This window comes from Daktulosphaira vitifoliae, unplaced genomic scaffold (assembly GCF_025091365.1).
Source record: "Daktulosphaira vitifoliae isolate Bord-2020 unplaced genomic scaffold, ASM2509136v1 Scaffold_2, whole genome shotgun sequence".
NCBI classification, from domain to species: Eukaryota; Metazoa; Arthropoda; class Insecta; order Hemiptera; family Phylloxeridae; genus Daktulosphaira; species Daktulosphaira vitifoliae.
The window spans coordinates 15,049,494-15,069,380 of record NW_026099573.1 but is presented as its reverse complement, the minus strand read 5'-3'; the positions used below and the strand labels follow the sequence as shown (position 1 = coordinate 15,069,380).

The following is a 19,887-nucleotide window of genomic DNA, read 5'->3' as shown; positions in this document are numbered from 1 at the left end:
AGCGTGTTAAAAATGTAATATTTGCGATAAAAATCCACCTTCTATAAGAATGTTTTTTGTACTTAAAACTGCCATATATTAACATATAATTAAATATTAACAAATCAAAAAAATATTTTTTTATATTGAAACCTTATGTAATTTCCTTTCATTTGATATCATTTNTGTATTGAAACCTTAGATATTTCCCTTTCATTTGATATATTTTTTTTTGAAAATCTAACACTTATTCTGCTCACAAGGGGGATTTAAAATAGCAACTTTTTTTACAAAAACTAACTTTTTCAACTTAGTTTTTGAAAATGTTTCGGAAATACTGCGTCTTTTAAACATGTATAAAATTAAAGCTTATTTTATGTACTATAAAATGAAAAAAAAAATTTGTCCCGACGACCTATCTGCTATGCGAAAATGGCTACCGTATTCAAAAATATGCTATTTTAATATTTAGGTTAATGTTGCTTTTGTAATTATCCATCAATTTCTTAGAATTAAACACTATCTACAGATTTGCATCGAAGCGTTTCTTATGATAGTGATTTTAATCACTGTCAGATTAAATCTATACTGGTGAAAAATCAACAAATCAACATAATTTTTTTTTATACTAAAACCTTAGATATTTACCTTTCATTTGATATCATTTTTTTGAAAATCTATCACTTAACCTGCTCATTGGGGGGGATTTAAAATGGCAACTTTTTTACAAAAATTAATTTTTTCAACTTAATTTTTGAAAATGTTCCGGAAAGACTGCGTCCTTTAAACATATATCAAATTAAAGCTTATTTTATGTACTACAAAATGAAAAAAAAAAATTTGTCCCGACACTTTTTTTTCTACATTTAAACGGCTGCCGTAGTTAAAAAAACACTATTTTTGTGTTAAAATTTTCGATTTTCGATTTTAAATTTTCAACTTAAAAATGCTATAACTTTTTGAAAAATGTATATATCAGCACAAATTTTTTTTTTCTAAATACATTATAAGTACATCTTTCATTTGACATACTTTTTATTAAAATTGGACAATTTCCCCTTATATAGGGGGCGTTCAAAACTTAAAATATTGTAAAAAACATAGATCTTTTTCAACTGAACTTTTGAAAATGTTCCGGAAATACTGCGTCCTTTAAACATATATCAAATCAAAGGTTATGTTATATACTATCAAATGAAAAAAAAAAATTTGTCCCGACATCTTATCTTCTATGTGCAAATGGCTGTCGAAAATTCTAAAAAAAATGTAATGTTTGCGATAATAATTACATTTTATCGGGATGTTTGTTGTACTTAAAACTGCCATAAATTTTTCAAAAATGAATAAATAAAAATAATATTTTTTTGTATTGAAACCTTAGATATTTCCCTTTCATTTGATATAATTTTTTTTGAAAATCTAACACTTATTCTGCTCACTGGGAGGATTTAAAATAGTAACTTTTTTACAAAAAATAACTTTTTCAACTTAATTTTTGAAAATGTTCCGGAAATACTGCGTCCTTTAAACATATATAAAATTAAAGCTTATTTTATGTACTACAAAATGAAAAAAAAAAATTTGTCCCGACGATCTATCTTCTATACGCAAATGGCTACCATATTGAAAAATATACTATTTTTGTATGATAATTATGGGTTTTGTATTTTATTTTAATAGAAGTTGATGTTGCTTTTGCAATTATCCATCAATTTTTTAAAATTAAACACTATCTACAGATTTGCATCGAAGCGTTTCTTATGATAGTGATTTTAATCACTGTCAGATTAAATCTATACTGGACCCTACTATGCAATCTCTACTATGCCGCGACCCCACTGTGCTACCGTTTTTTGTTTATTTATATATGTATTGGTAGAATGACTAAGGGAAGGAAAGGAAGGAGAAGTTACGACTTCGACATTAGATATATTTGTATTTTTAGCAATATCAGAAAAGGTAAAAGCTTTATTAACTAAACTGGAACGTTTGATCGAGGAGGCTTCAGAAAACGAGACATTGTTTGTGGCCATTATTTTTTTAATGACCTTTTGCACAGACAATTCGCTGCAAGATCTATCCGTCGCAGCGTGGTTAAGTTTACAAAAAATTCACGAAGGAGTTGTGGTTAACTTGACGTTACTATTAGATTCAGTATGGTCAAAGAGGCCGCAGTGACTGCAGCACTCCTTACTGCGACAGAATTTGAAGGTGTGACCAAAACATAAACACTTGCGACATTGGACAAGAGAACGAATACTCGTAGAAACATCGAAAATAACTTTGTACATTAATAATTTTTCAGGAAGAGTTGCTGACAAAAATTTAAGTTCAACTAAATTTGAAGAAACTAGGATCTTATCTTTTTTTATATTAATGCGTCTAAATGAAACAACTTTGACTGAACATTCATAACCTTCCCAAAAGTCTTCTTCAGAGGTACTTTTGTCAAGACGTATGATTCCAATACTATATAGTAAAGTGTTACGAATATTCGCAGAGTAGCCGTGTTCAGAAAGAGTAGGAGAAGTGAGTCAATTGTTGGCGTTAATAACCGAATCAAACGTGATTTTCACACGCTTAGAATAGAGTTTATGCTCAGAATACAAGAAAATAGTTTGGAAACAGTTTTACCGAGCTTAACTAGGTGAAAATTACCTAAGTTATTATCGCTAGATGCAGAAATAAGTACGTTAAAAGGACCAATGTAGTGTAGTGGAAAGCATTTAGGAACATTGGGTTGCATGACTGTTGATATATTAGGAGAATCGACATAGAGCGAGTTTATGTTTTAAGTTGGCGAACCGGGTGACGTCATCGCGATGACTTCAGGTGAGCTACAACCCATGCTGCTAGTTTGAGATTGGGGTCATTAGATTTTGGTTTATCGTCAGATAGGTTTTTTGTGTAAAGGGCTAGTTGGAGATTTAGAACCTTGATTGTTCTTACCACAATAACGAGAATTATCCATGGTGATTTGTGGGTTGGAAGATTGCAAAGTGCTTCTACGGCGCAGTGGGGAGTGTTGCTGATCACCTCCTCCATGATTAGGTCTGGATTGCATCCAGAGCCTCGGTGGACACCGTAAATGTGCCAAAATGGCGAAACAATGGTTTCAAAATTGATAAAAACTATGAATAAGCAGAATAGTACTCCAAAAATAGGCGGGTAACTATAAACGTACGCGAGATAAACACGTCCGTACAATATGACCGATAAATCGTAACTGACAAATATGAGTATTTTATCTAATTTGCAATTTTAATAATTTTTTTAAAATATTAATAACTATTAAAAATCAAGATTTCATTTTTCATTGAAAAAAAAATTTCAAGAATATTTAATAAACTCAGTTATTTATTAGTTCAGTCTTGAATTAATTTTATTTATTAAAGATTTTAATAAAATAAATAGTTAAATAATGTTTTGATTTTTCAAAGATTCTATAAAATCTTCTTTATTGACAATAATATTGTTTTCATAGCCTTCTTTTGAGATACCTAAACAAATAAATTTTAGGTAATTATTTGAAAAATTCGATAGTAAGCATTTTATTAAGTATATTATTTGTTCATATTAATACCTTTCACTAAATTTTTATCTTGAATGACTCTTTTTGCACTGATCAACCATGCATTGTAACAAATACCATACAAATCAGCACCTGTTATCATATTTGGTAAATATTCCACGATATCTTCAAGAAGAAAATCAGAACTCAATTTAAACCTAATAAAAATTAAGTAAGTTTTTATTTTTAAAATAATTTAACCAAGTTTGTTCATTTTAATGATTCTACCAATCTTGTAATTAGAATTTCAGTATTAAAGCTATTTATGGTAATTTGTATTTTAAAATATGTTCTATATGTTAAGTACTCTAAATACACTTAGAATATTTTTGGCACTTATTAGTATTTAGAATATTAAATACTTCTTAGTGTAGCATCCATTTACTATACTGAATAATCATTATGATTCCTTATATGATGAAAATTATTAATAGGAAAGTTTAGAGAAAAGAAGAAAAAGCTGTGTGTGGTATTTATAAATTCGGAGAAAGCGTATGATAGAGTACCGAGAGAGATTTTAAAGTGAGGATTAATGAGGAAAAGAGTCCCGAAAGGTACAATAATATAATAGAAGATATGTATGATGGTACTTGTGCTAGGGTAAAAAGCATAGGAGGAGTATCAGAAGGTTTTCGGGCAAGAGTAGGAGTGCACCAAGGTTCTGCATTAGGCCCTTACTTATTTTCTATAATGATGGGTGATATTACTAGAGAAATACAAAGAGAGGTGCTGTGGTGCATGTTGTTTGTGTTAATAGGAGAAAATGAATCAAAGGCTAGAGGTGTGGAGATCAGCTCTTGAAGAAAAGTGTTTTACTTTAATAAGTAGAAGTAAGACAGAGTATATAGAGTACGAGTTTGACAAAGGAGAACACGAGGTAGGTGAAATGAAAAGATCAGTGATAATAAGTGAGGACGTGATTGGAAAGGTGGAGAGTTTTAAGTATTTAGGGTCAGTTGTGCAAAAGAGTGCTGGTATTGACGAGGATGTAAGATATAGAATTAAGTGCGGGTGGTGGAAATAAGGAGAAGCGTCTGGCGTCTTATGCGATAAAAGAATTACAATGAGGCTGAAAGATAAATTCTACAAGACTGTAATAAGGCCAACTGTGATGTATGGTTCAGAGTGTTGGGCGGCTGATAAGAAAGTAGAGCAGAGATGAGAATGCTTAGATGGGTAAGTGGAGTGACTAGAAAAGATAGAATAAGGAACGAGCATATCAGAGGGAGTATAGGTGAAACGTCAATCGTAGATAAGATGAGAGAAAATAGATTTAGATGGTTATGAAGAGAGAGGAATAAGAAGCTATAAGAACAGTTATGGAAATGAATGTTGAATGAAGAAGAGGTAGAGGAAGACCATAAAAAGATGGAGGGATGCTATTGAATGCGATTTGAGGACAGCTGTTGTGAATGTAGATGATGTGGGAGATTGTGTCAAGTGGAAGTTTAGGATAAGGGTGGCCGACCCTAAGTAGTTGTGATTAAAGCGAGTAAAAAGAAGAAGTATTTAAATATGTATATTAAATACATTTTATAAATATTTTTAACAAATCTGTCTATATGATGATGGTAATTTCTATCTAAATGTATTTCTATAAAAATGACTGGGTTTATGGAAATCGGACAATTATCAACCACAAGATAAAATAATTGCCTGCTGACTACTGAATAATTTTTATTAATTAAGAATTAAATACATTAAATTAAGTTTTTTATATTAAAATAGGATTAATTGGTATTTAAAATTTGGGATTTTTTTTGTTTTGTAGCAAAGCATAGGCGTTAAGTAAACAAGTGCAAATATTTTTTTATATTAAGCTAAAGGAAGTCTAATATTTTATTATTTAACTAATCAATTGAAATAAAGTTTCTTTGTATTTTTTTAAAATTTATGCCTTTACAAAACAAAATATTTATTTGAAATTAAATAATTGGTCAGTTTTTATTTAAATAAAAAGGTGACAAATGTTTTGCGTACACAGTCATATGTTGTCTTTGTTGTGACCACCCCATCAATATGTGACTGACCGTTGGTAAAAATAACTGGACGAGTTCCACGCGACTCGATAAAACGAGTCATTATTCATTAACAATCAAACGCTCGCTTGAGTATCGTTGATACTGAACAATATATTATTGTTTCTCATTCTTTTTCTTTTGTGCTCTTTTGAAGCATCGTAAACTCAATAGAAACTTGGTGTAGTTGAAGCGGTACACCCCGGTCCAGACCACATAGTTAGAATCGCTATTATTCGCACGGCGGAGACCACGATGAAACGACCAGTGGTTAAATTAGCGGTATTACGGACTGATCCAGATTCGCCTTCTTAAAATATTTGATTACACGTTTTGTTTAATTGAATTTCGTTATTTTCTGCATTAATTCCTTCTTATTCGTCATTATTTCCTTTAATAATCCTACAAGCTGTTTGAGAGTATATTTTTATGTAAATATTATGTATATTTATCTACCTTTTTATTTTTTTTTATTTTTTATTGTATAATTATTATATACCAAACGGTATTAAAAAAAAATGTCGTCAATCCTTTTGTTAATACACTGACATGTTTCTAGCATTACCAAGGTTTATTTGTATTTATTTTATTTCTCATTATTGTTCATAATATGATCCACGGGCTATGGTGACCGAGAAATTCATTGAAGTCCAAAAGATCTTTATATGTTGAAAGACATATCTACGTTTTTCAATGGAGGAGGATGTTGCGTACACAGTCATATGGTGTCTATGTTGTGACCGCCCCATCAATATGTGACTGACCGTAGGTAAAAATAACTGGACGAGTTCCACGAGACTCGATAAAATGAGTCATTATTCATTAGCAATCAAACGCTCGCTTGAGTATCGTTGATACTGAACAATATATTATTGTTTCTCATTCTTTTTCTTATTTTTTTGTGCTCTTTTGAAGCATCGCAAAGGTGTATACACGAATAGTTTCGTATACGCAAAAATTCTCTACCGTCGGGACGAGTTAACTTCATTTCCACGCTGTGGAACGCATTCTGTACCACGTCTCCTGTAATTCGCAATCCAGCCCCAATTAAGGTTGCTGTCATCCATGGACATACATACAGGTCACATTTATTGTATATTTTATTGGTAATTTGTGTATGAATATATTAAGTACATCTGTGTATATATAGTTTTAGTTAATTTCTACTAACATTAATTTAAGATTATTTTATATAAGATGTTTTACTTAGAAATAATAATATAACTAAACATTATTCAACATTCCTTTTCTTATATACATATACATCTACTCATGACACGCAAGTAGTGTTCTCCTTTTAAATTTTAGTTAAAGGAACACTCAAACAAAATGTTCTAAAACATAGCCATACACAAAAAAAAATATTTTTTTGGATTAAATTAACTTAGCCTTCAGAAGTTGGATCACGCTTATTGTTTTTCGGATTGCTGAAAGTCTCTATAGTTTAAAAATCTCCAGTAAATCAGGATTTTGATTTTCAAAGGAAACTCATGAAATTTATTCATCCAACTTATATGCTTGGCTGAGTTTTTAAAGGTAATGTCAAAACACTGACATGCTGGGGGTTTCCTACCTCAAAAATACAGTAAACAGGTCTTTAGGCAGGAAAAAAATATATTTTTTGTGTGACTGTGCTAATACTATTTATTTTTATAGAATAATATTAGTGATAATTAATGACAGCATAAATACTAAAATACATACTTTCTAGTAAGAGCTTTGAGTACATTAGTTTTTGATACTTTGTCTTCACAACCACCTACGTAAATACTTTTGTCAAGTCTAATACAAAAAAAATAATTCTGATTATTTATTAAATATTAATTTTTTACTAGTTAATAATGGCCATTCCCACAAGACCTAGATGTGAGAGATAGATTTATTTAAAAAAAAACCCAGCACAGGGGGATTGCGGCACAGTGGTGACGTGGCATAGTTGGATTAAGTAAAATGATATCTGACAGTGACTAAAATCACTATAAAAAAACCCAGCACAGGGGGTCCGCGGCACAGTGGTGACGTGCCATAGTTGGATCAAGTATAATGATATCTGACAGTGATTAAAATCACTATCAAAAAAGAACGCTTCGATGCAAATCTTTAGATAGTGTTTAATTTTAAAAAATTGGCGGATTATTCCAAAAGCTTCATAAACTGCTAGTTCCTTATTAATATCCTGATTAAGATAAAGTATGTCGAATGAAAAAGGGATTATTAAAAAATAGTATTTCCCATAAAAAAATTATATTGATCAATACACTTTTCAATAAGTTATAGCATTATAATGTTAAAAATGTAAAAAATAAAATTGAGAATTTTCACACAATAATAGCATTTGGTAGCCATTTTCACCGTGAAGACAAAATAAAGTCCGAAATTTTTTTTTTACATAATAAAGTAGATTACATTAGCTTTAATTTAATATATATATAAAAGTGTCAGACTTTCCGGAACACTTTCAAAATTTAAGTTGAAAAAGTCAATTTTTTGTGAAAAAGTTGTCATTTTAAATACCCCCTTGTGGGCAGGTTAAGGGTTAAATTTATAAAAAAAATATACCAAATGAAAGGTAATGATATTATGTATCTATATAAAAAAGAATTATATTGATATGTTTATTTTTGAAAAAGTTATGGCACTTTTAAGTAAAAAAAATTGAAAAAATTTCGAAAATTAGCGATTTTTAAATTTGTAATTTTTTTGGAGGTTTCCCCCATTTACGGGGAACGAGGGAATTTTTTTCAATTTTTAAGGGTAATGTCTTCGACTAGATACGATTTTTGATCTTTTGACGTATCATTGAAAGAAATCGGTTCGGTGAGAGCTGAGAAAAAGTGGTAACAGACAAAAAAAAAAAAAAAAACACATCTTAGTAAAACCAATACCTTCTCAGCTTCGCATCGAAGCTAAAAAACGCTTTAATGCAAATCTTTAGATAGTGTTTAATTTTAAAAAGTTGGTGGATTATTCCAAAAGCTACATGATCTGTTATTTCCTTATTAATATCCTGTTTAAGATAAAGTATGTCGAATGAAAAAAGCATATAAATATTATTTCTCTTAAAAAAATTGTGTTGATTCATACACTTTTTAATAAGTTATAGCATTATAAAGAAAAAAAAAAATTTGTTTTCAAATTATTACTGATTTTGATTTTTATTATATTAAAAATAATCAGTTCAAAATTTCATTTTGAAGCTATTTTTTTGGTCCTTTAAAAAAAATTAAATATGTTGCTATAACTTTTAGCTCAATTACAGGTTTGAAATTGACATAATTAAACAGAAAATTTTTATGAGAATTAAAAAAATGGTATTTTTAAGATTAATATGCAGTCAGGAAATTATATAATTACTATTTACAGTATACTTATCAGAAAATTATTTTTTTGAATTTTTATCGTAATTGAACACTTAAATAGAAATCATAGTAATCATTTCTAAGTAACTTTTGGTATGTAAAAAGATTCTACAATTGAAATATCTAGAACTGAATTAATTTTAATGATTTACTTTAACTAAAAAAAAAAAAGTTGTCATTTTGAATCCCTCTTGTGGGCAGGTAGAGTCAAATTTATATATAAAAAAATTGTACACCACCTTATATATATAATATTTCTTATTTTACTTAAATATAATCCATAGAAAACTTATTAATTAAAAAAAACGGTAGCCATAGTGGGGTCGAGGCACAGTGTAGACAAGGCATAGATGGGACAAGTATAGATGATATTTGACAGTGATTAAAATCACTATCATAAGAAACGTTTCGATGCAAATCTGTAGATAGTGTTTCATTTAGAGAAATTGGTGGATTATTCCAAAAGCAACATCAACTCTTATTTCTTTGATTATATCCTAATTAGTAGTTCTTTGATTTTAAAATATAATATATGAATAAATACTAATTATAATTATTAAATTTAGTATGAAATTGATATTCAATAATTTAATATTGTAATTTAAACGGAGAAATTATAAAAATAATAAAGAAGTTGTATTTTGCTTTATTTTTACGTGTATAAAATTTTAAAAGGCTTGATACAATAAAATTCAATAAAAACTGTTTGTTACTATAAATAAATGCACTGAACTACAAGGAACTTTCATCAGTAACAAAAATATACCATTCTAAATCAACTTTTCGCGATGTTTTCAAATCTGCAATTAGACTTTTTCTATCAATTCTAAGTTTTAATATTATCATAAATTAGTATTTACATATAAAATATTCGCATCGAACGATAAAATTGGCTATTTAAGCTAACTCAAATTTAAAAATTACTTTTTCGACTTTAAAAAAGTAAAAAAAATTTAATAAGTTTAATTTCTTATGTCTTATGAACTTTATTCTATGTCAATTAAATTATATAATATTCATGAAAGTCAATATATTCTTCTAATAAGATATTTTAAAATAAAATACAAAACTTAGAATTTTAATAGAAAAATAGCATATTTTTGAATACGGTAGCCATTTGAGCATAGAAGATAGGTCGTCGAGACAAATTTTTTTTTTTAATTTTATAGTACATAAAATAAGCTTTAATTTGATATATGTTTAAAGGACGCAGTATTTCCGGAACATTTTCAAAAATTAAGTTAAAAAGTTAGTTTTTGTAAAAAAGTTGCTATTTTAAATCCCCCCCAATGAGCAGGTTAAGTGTTAGATTTTCAAAAAAATGATATCAAATGAAAGGGAAATATCTAAGGTTTTAGTATAAAAAAAAATTATGTTGATTTGTTTATTTTTGAAAAAGTTATGGGAGTTTTAAGAAAAAAAAGTGAAAAATATGACAGAATTATCCGATTTTTAAATTTGTAATTTTTTTGAATAATTCCCCCATTTGCATGGAACGAGGAAAAATTTTTCAATTTTTAAGGGTAATGTTTCCAACTAGATACAATTTGTGATCTTTTGACGTATTATTGAAAGAAATCGGTCCAGTGAGAGCTGAGAAAAAGTGGCAACAGACATAAAAAAAAAACACATTATGGTAAAATTAATACCTTCTTAGCTTCGCATCGAAGCTAAAAAAAACTAAATGATAGGTTAAGACATGCATCTATATAAAAAAAAATTATACTGATTTAGTCAATTTTGATAAAGTTATAACAGTTAACAAAGTTAACACACAATAAAAATTAACAGAAATTATAAAAATAATAAAGTAGTTGTATATTGCTTGGCTTATATGTGTAGAAAAATTTAAAGGGATTGATGCAATACTTTTTAATAAAAAATTTTTGTTACTTATGAATAAATACACTGGACTACAAGGAACTTACATCAGTAACAAAAATATCTTTTTTCTTTTGATAAAAATTTATCAGAGTAGCTCAATATTTTTTTGCATTTATATCGTAATAGATAACTTAAATAAAAGTAATAGTAATCATTTCCTAGTAACTTTTGGTGTTTAAAAACATTCTACAATTGAAATATGAACTAAATTAATTTTAATGATTTACTTTAACTAAAATAATCAATAAAAAAAAAAAAAACACATCATAGAAAAATGAATACCTTCTCAGCTTCGCATCAAAGCTAAAAAAGTGGTTAAGAAGATCTACTCAATAGCGTATTATAAAATTTGATTATAATTGTAAAAATTCATTGTTAATTCAGGAGAAACTAACAAACATTTTTTTTAGAAATAATTTATATAGCAACATGTTACCAAACATTTGGAATATTATAGTCTAGTAGAGCATACACAAATAGAGTAAAAACTAATTAAACTACAAAGTAAACATTAAAAACGAATGTTTTTAATTGTCTGTATGGAGAACATGGGACAAGTAACTGTTTAATTGATAAATTAGAATTTTTTTTCAATTTTTGAGGGTTATATCTTCAACTAATTGTAATAATTTGACGTATCGTTGAAAAATGTAGGTTAAAAATAAGCAGAGAAAATAAATGATAGTCACAAAAAAATACCTTCTCAGCTTTGTATCGAAGCTAAAACCTAAAATATAGTAAAATAATTTTAGTATGAATAAGAAATTTCTTCTTGCAAGGGGCGACTACAGTGATAGGATCCTTGATCTTTATTGGAGTTATTGAATCTAAATGAGATAAAAATCAAACGAGTTGAAATTTTATTCTAATTTAAAAAGCATCAAGAAAGAAATCCAAAAAATTCCTTGCCATACGCGGGTTAAAACCTTGTACCCCAAGCGCGTAAGACACAAGTTTTACCGACTCGGCACTATACGTTGCTACCAATAATTGAAAAAAAATGGCAATTTAAGCTAGTTCAAATTTCAAAGTTATTTTTCTCAACTTAAAAAAAGCAAACAAAATTAAATAAGTTTAGCTTTCTATGCTATATCAATTTGATTTATATAATATTTATAAAAATCAGTGTACTCCCCTTGTCAGGTATTTTAAATTAAAATAAAATACAAAATCCAGAATTTTACACACAAAAATAGCATATTTTTGAATATGGTAATCATTTTCACCACGAAGACAAATCCAGAGATCAATTTTTTTTTTTTAATTAAAGTACATTACATAAGCTTTAATTTAAGATATATATAAAAGTGTCAGTATTTCTGGAACACTTTCAAAAATTAAATTGAAAATGTCCCAGTTTCAATACGCATGTTTTAAGTTTTGACCCCCCTTGTATAAAGGAGTATGATCAGATTTACAAAAAAGTGTCTCAGATGAAAGGGGTATATAAAAATTATTTATAAAAAAATAATAATATTGATCCATACATTTTTCCAAAGGTTATAGCAATATAAATTTAAAAATATAAAATCGAGAATTTTTTCACAAAAATAGTATGTTTTTCTTTAACTTTGATGTCCGCTTTCACTATGAAGACAAATCCAGAGGTCAAATTATTTTTTTTTTTCAAAATAAAGAATATTACATAAGTTTTAATTTAAGGTATGTATAAAAGTGTCAGTATTTCTGGAACACTTTCAAAAGTTAATTTTTTGTAAAAAAGTTACCATTTTGAAATCCTTCCTGTGGGCTGGTAAAGGGTCAAATGTTCACAAAAGTATATAAAATGATAAGTAAATACCTCAGGTATTTATATATATATATATAAAAAAATTATATTGATTCGGTCATTTTTAAAAAAGTTATGGCAATTTTAGGTAAAAAAAATTTGAAAATATGTCGAAAATTTGCAATTTTTAAATTTGTAATTTTTGGGGGGATTTTCCTCGTTTACATGGAACGAGGGAATTTTTTTCAGTTTTTGAGGTTAATGTATTCGACTAGATACAATTTGGGATTTTTTGACGTATTGTTCATCAAAAACGGGCAGCAAGAGCTGAGATTGAGCGTTCACAGACACAAAAAAAAATTAAAAAAAAAAAAAAAACATATCATAGTAAAATTAATACCTTTTCAGCTTCGTATCGAAGCTAAATATAGAATTACTTTCTTGGAGGGGTAGTAAAAAATGTCTTTAGGTATATCTTCAAGACAAAATATTGAGAAAACTTCTATTAGATGTTAATATTGTTAACAAATTTTTTTACCTTCCAGGCCGTATTAAAGCAGAATCTATGAGATCAGGTCTATTTGTTGCACCCAACACAAATATCTCTTGATTTTCTGAATTAACTCCATCCATTTCAGTTAACAATTGTGATACAACTCTGCAAATAATAATGCTCATTAAATGAAATATATAAAAAAAGTTACATAATTATACCTATCTCCAACTCCACCAGAATCACCATTTTGTCCTCGTTTAGGCGCTACTGAATCAAGCTCATCAAAAAAAAGAATACAAGGAACAGCTGAACGTGCTTTGTTAAATACTAAAATAAATTATACATTTATATTAATAGAGTTTATTATTTTATTATTATTATTTGTAATCAAATTTAACGTCCTTTAAAAGCTATTGTTTGGTTCAGAGGATACATAGGTCAGTGCAAAAAAATCAAACCCTGGTATATACACTACAAGGAACAATCAATTTTTACCATGTAAACACCTAATTTCAAAAATCTTTCTCAACCATTCAAGTAAAACCTAAAATTAGGTTTTCCAACAATTTTTTAAAATTTTATTTGCTTAATTTAATATCTCATTAATGACTAGATGAACTTGTAGTTCATAAATTACTATATAAATATATTATAAAGTTAAACTATATTTAGAAAATAATGTAATATCTGAGATGTATGAAAAATAAAGAAGTAGATGAAAAGTACATCACAGTATAATTAAAATACTATTCATGAACGATTGAATATTACAAAAAAATTTTTTTTGAAGCATTTATAGAACAAAATAATTAAGTATAATTCACAGTTAAAATAATTTGATATCAAAATAGTCATGTTTTTCTTGAAACTATAATGCTTGTTAATGAATGACAAACATTTTTTGATCCTTAACAATAATTTTTGTAAAAAATGTGTGACTTGGTACTCTTATTAAACATTTTTTTTTGAAAATCTAAACACAATAAGTATTTACCCAATGTTATCCTTCCTTTGTCTACTATAATATATCTTATTTTATTATAATAATATTAATAATCGTAATAATATAATATATTTATTTACATTTATTATATTATTTCAGCATATTAAGTTGTAAATTGGCTAATTTGAAATCATTGTAAAAATAAAAAATATAACATTTCATATTCTAACAATCTTTAAGAATATACTTTTTTGTATAGCAATAAAATTTTGGAAAAAAATGTGAATAAAACAAGCTGAGTTTATTCATGGAAAATTTTATCACAAGGAATAGAAACGGGTACTTTGAAATTGTGCGATTGGCTGAGGCTAAAAATTATGTAGTGTAGATATAATTTTTTTTCATTTTAACTATTATTAGGTAAAAAAAAAATGTCATTACTCTATCAGAAAATTTACCTTCTCTTACATTTGCTTCACTTTGTCCAATGTACATATTCAATAGCTCTGGACCTTTTATTGATAAAAAGTTATAATTACATTCAGTAGCAACAGCTTTTGCTAGTAATGTTTTCCCAGTTCCAGGTGGTCCATAGAGTAATAAACCTAAAAACAACAAAAATTAATTATCAATGATATAAATCAGCAGTACTCTAACTTTATTTATGATGGTATATACTTTTTTTAATGAATTTAATCACATTATCTTGCTGTATAGGTGTATTTAAAGTCAATTTACCCACTCTATTTTACTTTGTATTAAGGTATACATAGGTACTAAAATAAATTTATAATAAGCCAACCCCAACGAAAAGGTCTAAATATGTAAATAAAGATGTTATTATTAGATGAAACATTAATTTAAAATAGTTAAGTATAATTGGGATATTATAGTGCAGTGAAGTTGAAGCAGTTCGTTTATTAGTATTGTTTGATATTTGCCATAGATTTAAATCACTGTTGTAAAATTCTTTGATGCAAATTTGAAACAAATTTAAAAAAATGTTAACATATTCATTAAAAATTACATGACTTTTAACTTTAGAGACCAATTATTAATTGATTTTAAGTCTTTCTTTTTATCATATAATTAACTAATTAATTAATTGTATCATATAATTATAAAACAGATAGATTTAATTAAATTTAGTTTTGAATAATGTTCCAATTGCTATGTAAAAATCTTCAAAATTGGGCATTTTTATACAAATTTAAATGATTTTATCTGATAACTTCTAGAAATCAATCTTTGGATAGTTTTTCTATTATTATCTTATAGTAAATTGTATGATCTAAAATTTGAAGTAGGCTTAGTGAAATTAAGTTTTTTAGAAGGTTATAAAAATTTGAAAAGAAAATATTTTAATAATGTTTGAATGAACCCATACTTTGATTAATGTCTTCCATTTTGATTTTCCAGAAAAGTATGATATCAGCAAGGTACATATTAAAATATCTAAAATGTTTGACAATAGAAATTTTGAAATTATCTGTCCAGTTCACAAAAAATTATTTCAATATAAAGTATAAAAAAAATATCAAATTCTCACAAATAGTCAAAAGTATGAACATTAGAGAGAAGCAAATAGGATACCTCACCACCTCTCCCAATCTCTGAAACAAGACCTCAACTATGTACAAAAGATGACAAAATTCCTCAACGCACCGAATTGTTTAATTTAATATAATATTTGTATAACTTATGTACTAGTGACCAATTTCTATTCACTCTTATTGCTACCCTTATCTAATTAATTTATTGTAATATACACTTGATATGCATATAATCACAGCCAATAGCTTTTGTTGCTGCGGCTTTTACTTAAAAAAAAAAAAATATCAACATCAACTGTTTTATAACAATTGTAATATTTTAGATGTTTTTATCTTAATCATGAAGATTAAGGGTAATTTTTCTAAACCATGATACTCTTAACTTGAAAAACTAGATACAATTTATGTTTATTGACATATTATTGAGCAAAACTGGTCCAGTAAGAGTTAATCAATTTAGTCTACTGACACAAAAAAATACAACAGAGTAAAACTAATATTAAATTGAAATTAATTTTTAACCCCTTGTAATTTGGAAATCATTAATTTAAACTAACAATAAATACCAGATCTCTTTATATTATAAGTTGTAGGTTTTAAAGCCATTAAAATTTCTTCTTTAACATATTGTAAGCCACCAATATCATCCCAATTAACAGTTTGTACTGATGGTGATCCTATTGATTTAGAAAATTTGGTATTTATTTCATCTAAACAGAAAATTAAAAATCATATAAAATGTATCAATATATAATTATATAGTATTATACTTCAATAAATATATAAAATAATTCTATAAAACATTGGTCATACCATTTACATATATATTATCAATGTTTGACAGAATTTTTCTAGGAGTCCATAGATAAACTTTTATTAATATTTCTAAAATTCCCCCGAGGATCAATATATCTTTTCATTACACATAGTGTTGAATAAATTAAACAAGTTGGTTTAAAAATAAACGAATAACTAAATTAGTTAATATTATGCATACATTATTTTAATAGAAAGGATAATATTATGACCATTTCAATCTACATTGAGAAATGTCTTCTGAGATATTGTATTTAATTAATGTTTTTATATTTTTGAAATAATTAGAAAAAACTGAACTTACTAATTGCAAACATAATATCAAATTCAGATAAATTTATTTGATAAGTTCTGTCAGAATTTATACTTGTATTATGCCTGAAAAAAAAAATTAAAATTAAACTAAATAAAAATTAAAATGACAGTGAGAAACCAACTTTGTAGCTATTAAAATCATATTTAGGTAATTTGAATAATTGTATCCAGATGTAAGTTCTATGATCTTATTAAATAGACACGTTTCAATGTCAATAGATTCATTCTTCAGCATCCATTTTAATAATTTTTCTCGAGAAATTTTGTTTAAATTTTTTATTTCTAGAACTTGCAGGAAAAGCCTCAAAAAACTAGGACTTAATTTTTCTTTTAAATTTGTAGTGCCTATTATAATGATTGGTTTGGTAGTTTTAATTTGCATTTGTTTTTCTAAAATGTTATTCAACTCTTGTTCTAAATCTTTTGTTGAAGATAAACACAGAGCCTAAAATAGTAAAATAACATATTTCTATAATATAAAACACAAATTAAAATATAAGGTTTGTTTCCAAAAATAATTATTTTTCAATAATATAACCTTTTTCTTCTAGTTGATAATCAGAAAATAAAAAGTTATACAAACTGAAGATAGTGACAGACATTTATGTTACTCCTTAATTTTTTTTAAATTATCAATATTTTAAAATTAAACAACTCAAATTTTCAAGAATGGTATACCTCAACAAGTTACATATAGCAGGTCATAGTAATATAATATTTAATTGTATTTAAACTTTAATTATTAAAGTTTGATCTCAGCACAACATAAATAAAATGAACATTCAATTTAGAATGTAGACTCATTATACTTAGCACATAAATATTTTATGTTTTTTTTATGTATATTTATTTAAGCCACACTTTTTTATATAAAGTACTCAATTATACGCTTAACATTTTATATTTAACATTATAAAATTTTTTTTTTTATTAGTACAGTATTCTACATGTACTGTATTAAATTATAGAAATAGTTTATGAATATATTTACTTCAACATTTTCTAAATGTAAAAGACAGGGTGAATGTTTCCTAATTTTTTCAAAAAAATATTCTATTTTTTTTTTTAACTGAGCAATATTGTTTGTTGGCCATTCAAAACAACATTGAGAAATATATTTCAGACCAATAAATTGAGCTAATGATTTGATAAGAATATTTTTACCATCGCCATTATTCCCAAAGACTAAAAACAGTGGTTTCAGTGACTGAAGATCTGAAATATTCATTAAAATAATTAATTATGTAAAATTAATCATATTTTTAAGATATACAGAATGTCACAGAAAACAATTATAATTGTATTCTTTTTAATTCAGGTTTAAAAATAGGACACCAAGCTGGAAAACAGGAAAATCCTTTAAAAATACAGTACCCCTACATTAAAAGTAGTCATGTACTAGCCAAATCAAACGAACCTTTGAAAGTTCTTCAGTTTCAAAATGGAATTTAATAAAATCTAAAATTTTTTCTTGTAAATCAGTTTGAGAATCAAATTAATAAAACTAAATATCATATTGAATAATGTTAAAAAATGTTTTTGTATGAAAATAATTAAAATTGATGTTCGTTTCAAAATTGAGTTTGACTTTAAAACTGAAAGTTCAGTTCAAATCCAAAAATAAAGGTTCTTAACTGTTAAAAGTATATTTTTTATTATTTTTCATTAATAAAACAATTTTATTTTTTAAAATTTCAAAATAACAATTCATGTTTTTAAATACCTAGGGATGTATAAAAAAGATTAGGATAAATCTTTTTTTATATTTAGAGCCAATTTAATCAAATTCAATGTAAAATTGAATATTATTAAAATTTAAAAATAATTCAAACACTTTTTTATGAATGATAAATATTTTAGCTTTGTCATGAACAGTTGCATGCAAAATTCGTTTATTTTAGTAAATTATTTAGAATTATAAGAATAATTAATTATAATGTTCACTTGCCGACAAGCGTATTGCTAATAAATGGCTGAATCCAAGATTTTATCACCTCACCATAATCTTGCAATCCATCAGGAATTATATTTATTAAATAATCATTATAATTATTAATTTTCATATTGTTAGAGTTATTTGTTAAATAATAAAATTGTGAGGGTAAATACATGTTATTTAAACATTGAACCTCAATTAATTTAGTTTGTTTATTTGTTATATAAGCACTTTTTTTAAAGTTATATAAGGTTTCATTGGTACATTTACCTTTTAAATTTAAAATTTTTATGTAAAAACTATGAGTCATTGAAGGATTTATTAGATATTTATTTTCTGGATACCACTTATTTAAATCTATATGAAGCACATCTCCAACAGAAACGAATATGGGGAAAGTAAAGTAATTAAAAAATGCTTTGTCTATCAATTTTTGCATACTATTATTAAAATTAAATGGCTTAGAAACAATTATTGAAGCTTCTTGTGATATTTTAGGTTCATTTTCAACCAAAGGTTTAATTAATCTTAGTTTAAATACATTACAAGATGGATCACAGTTTTTTAAATTAAAAAGATTTGTTGAAGTAAGAATGCAATTTCTTTCTTTCAAATCTTTTAACACTATAACTCTATTATAATGTAATATAGGAAGTTTATAAGATTTGTTAAAACATACATTCATGAACACCCATTGAAAATTAGTTAATTTTAATTCATCTAACATGTGTTGACTAATAAAAATACATTTATGTATATGTAATGGGTACTTCATTATTATTTTTAAATTATAACTATTGTTTAAAAGTTTTTCAAGTATTTTTTCAGGAACACATTTAAATGGAACTTCAAGCCCAAATAATACTCGTAACTTTAGATCATACAGTAATCTTCTAATAATTTTTTTTACTTGATTTGTATTTTGGCACAATTTTAAAATATACAAAGTAATTACAATGTATTTTAAAAATGATTTCTTAAGACAATCCATTTTCAACTTTTACCTAAAATAAGGATACATGTAATTTTTTTACAAAACAAAAATTATTTTAACACATTAAACTTACTAATATGTAATATAATATAGTTCAATTATTGTAATTTTTCACATTTCATTTAAAGTGACTGATTCTAATTAGCTTAATTTCTATAGAATGTCAGTTATTATTTATGTTTCGTTTTAGAGTTGTTATGAAATATGGGGCGACATTTGATAATACTTTATTGATAAGAATGTATATAATATACGATATGTGGGAAATTTATGTAAACTATTATTTTAGTATAG

At 26.2% G+C, this 19,887-nt stretch overlaps 1 protein-coding gene across 3 annotated transcripts; it reads right to left on the bottom strand.

Moving 5' to 3' along the window:
- Positions 1-3,316: 3,316 nt before the first annotated feature.
- On the bottom strand, positions 3,317-19,812 carry LOC126899752 (peroxisomal biogenesis factor 6). 3 transcript variants are annotated; one of them, XM_050674913.1, is made up of 12 exons: positions 19,667-19,805; positions 18,612-19,603; positions 17,655-17,878; positions 16,786-17,108; positions 16,653-16,726; positions 16,090-16,242; positions 14,438-14,584; positions 13,255-13,363; positions 13,079-13,198; positions 7,273-7,350; positions 3,563-3,708; positions 3,317-3,479 (listed from the first exon to the last, which is right to left on the bottom strand). In XM_050674913.1, the coding sequence occupies exons 2-12, from the start codon at positions 19,588-19,590 to the stop codon at positions 3,394-3,396; spliced, it is 2,439 nt and encodes an 812-aa protein (XP_050530870.1). In that variant the 5' UTR covers positions 19,591-19,603; positions 19,667-19,805; the 3' UTR covers positions 3,317-3,393. The 3 variants fall into 3 exon arrangements, with proteins under 3 accessions (XP_050530870.1, XP_050530872.1, XP_050530873.1); XM_050674915.1 differs by having other exon boundaries at positions 16,099-16,242; XM_050674916.1 differs by lacking the exons at positions 3,317-3,479; positions 3,563-3,708; positions 7,273-7,350 and having other exon boundaries at positions 14,448-14,584; positions 19,667-19,812.
- Positions 19,813-19,887: the final 75 nt, after the last annotated feature.

What these genes read in the sequence shown, in the direction of transcription:
- LOC126899752 (XM_050674913.1), bottom strand. Translation starts at nt 19,590, where the DNA reads ATGGATTGTCTTAAGAAATCATTTTTAAAATACATTGTAATTACTTTG. An exon ending in TATTAGCAATACGCTTGTCG is followed by an intron (nt 17,879 to 18,611) that starts GCAAGTGAACAT and finishes TGAATATTTCAG; the next exon opens with ATCTTCAGTCACTGAAACCA. An exon ending in TGAAGCAAATGTAAGAGAAG is followed by an intron (nt 13,364 to 14,437) that starts GTAAATTTTCTG and finishes AATTTATTTTAG; the next exon opens with TATTTAACAAAGCACGTTCA.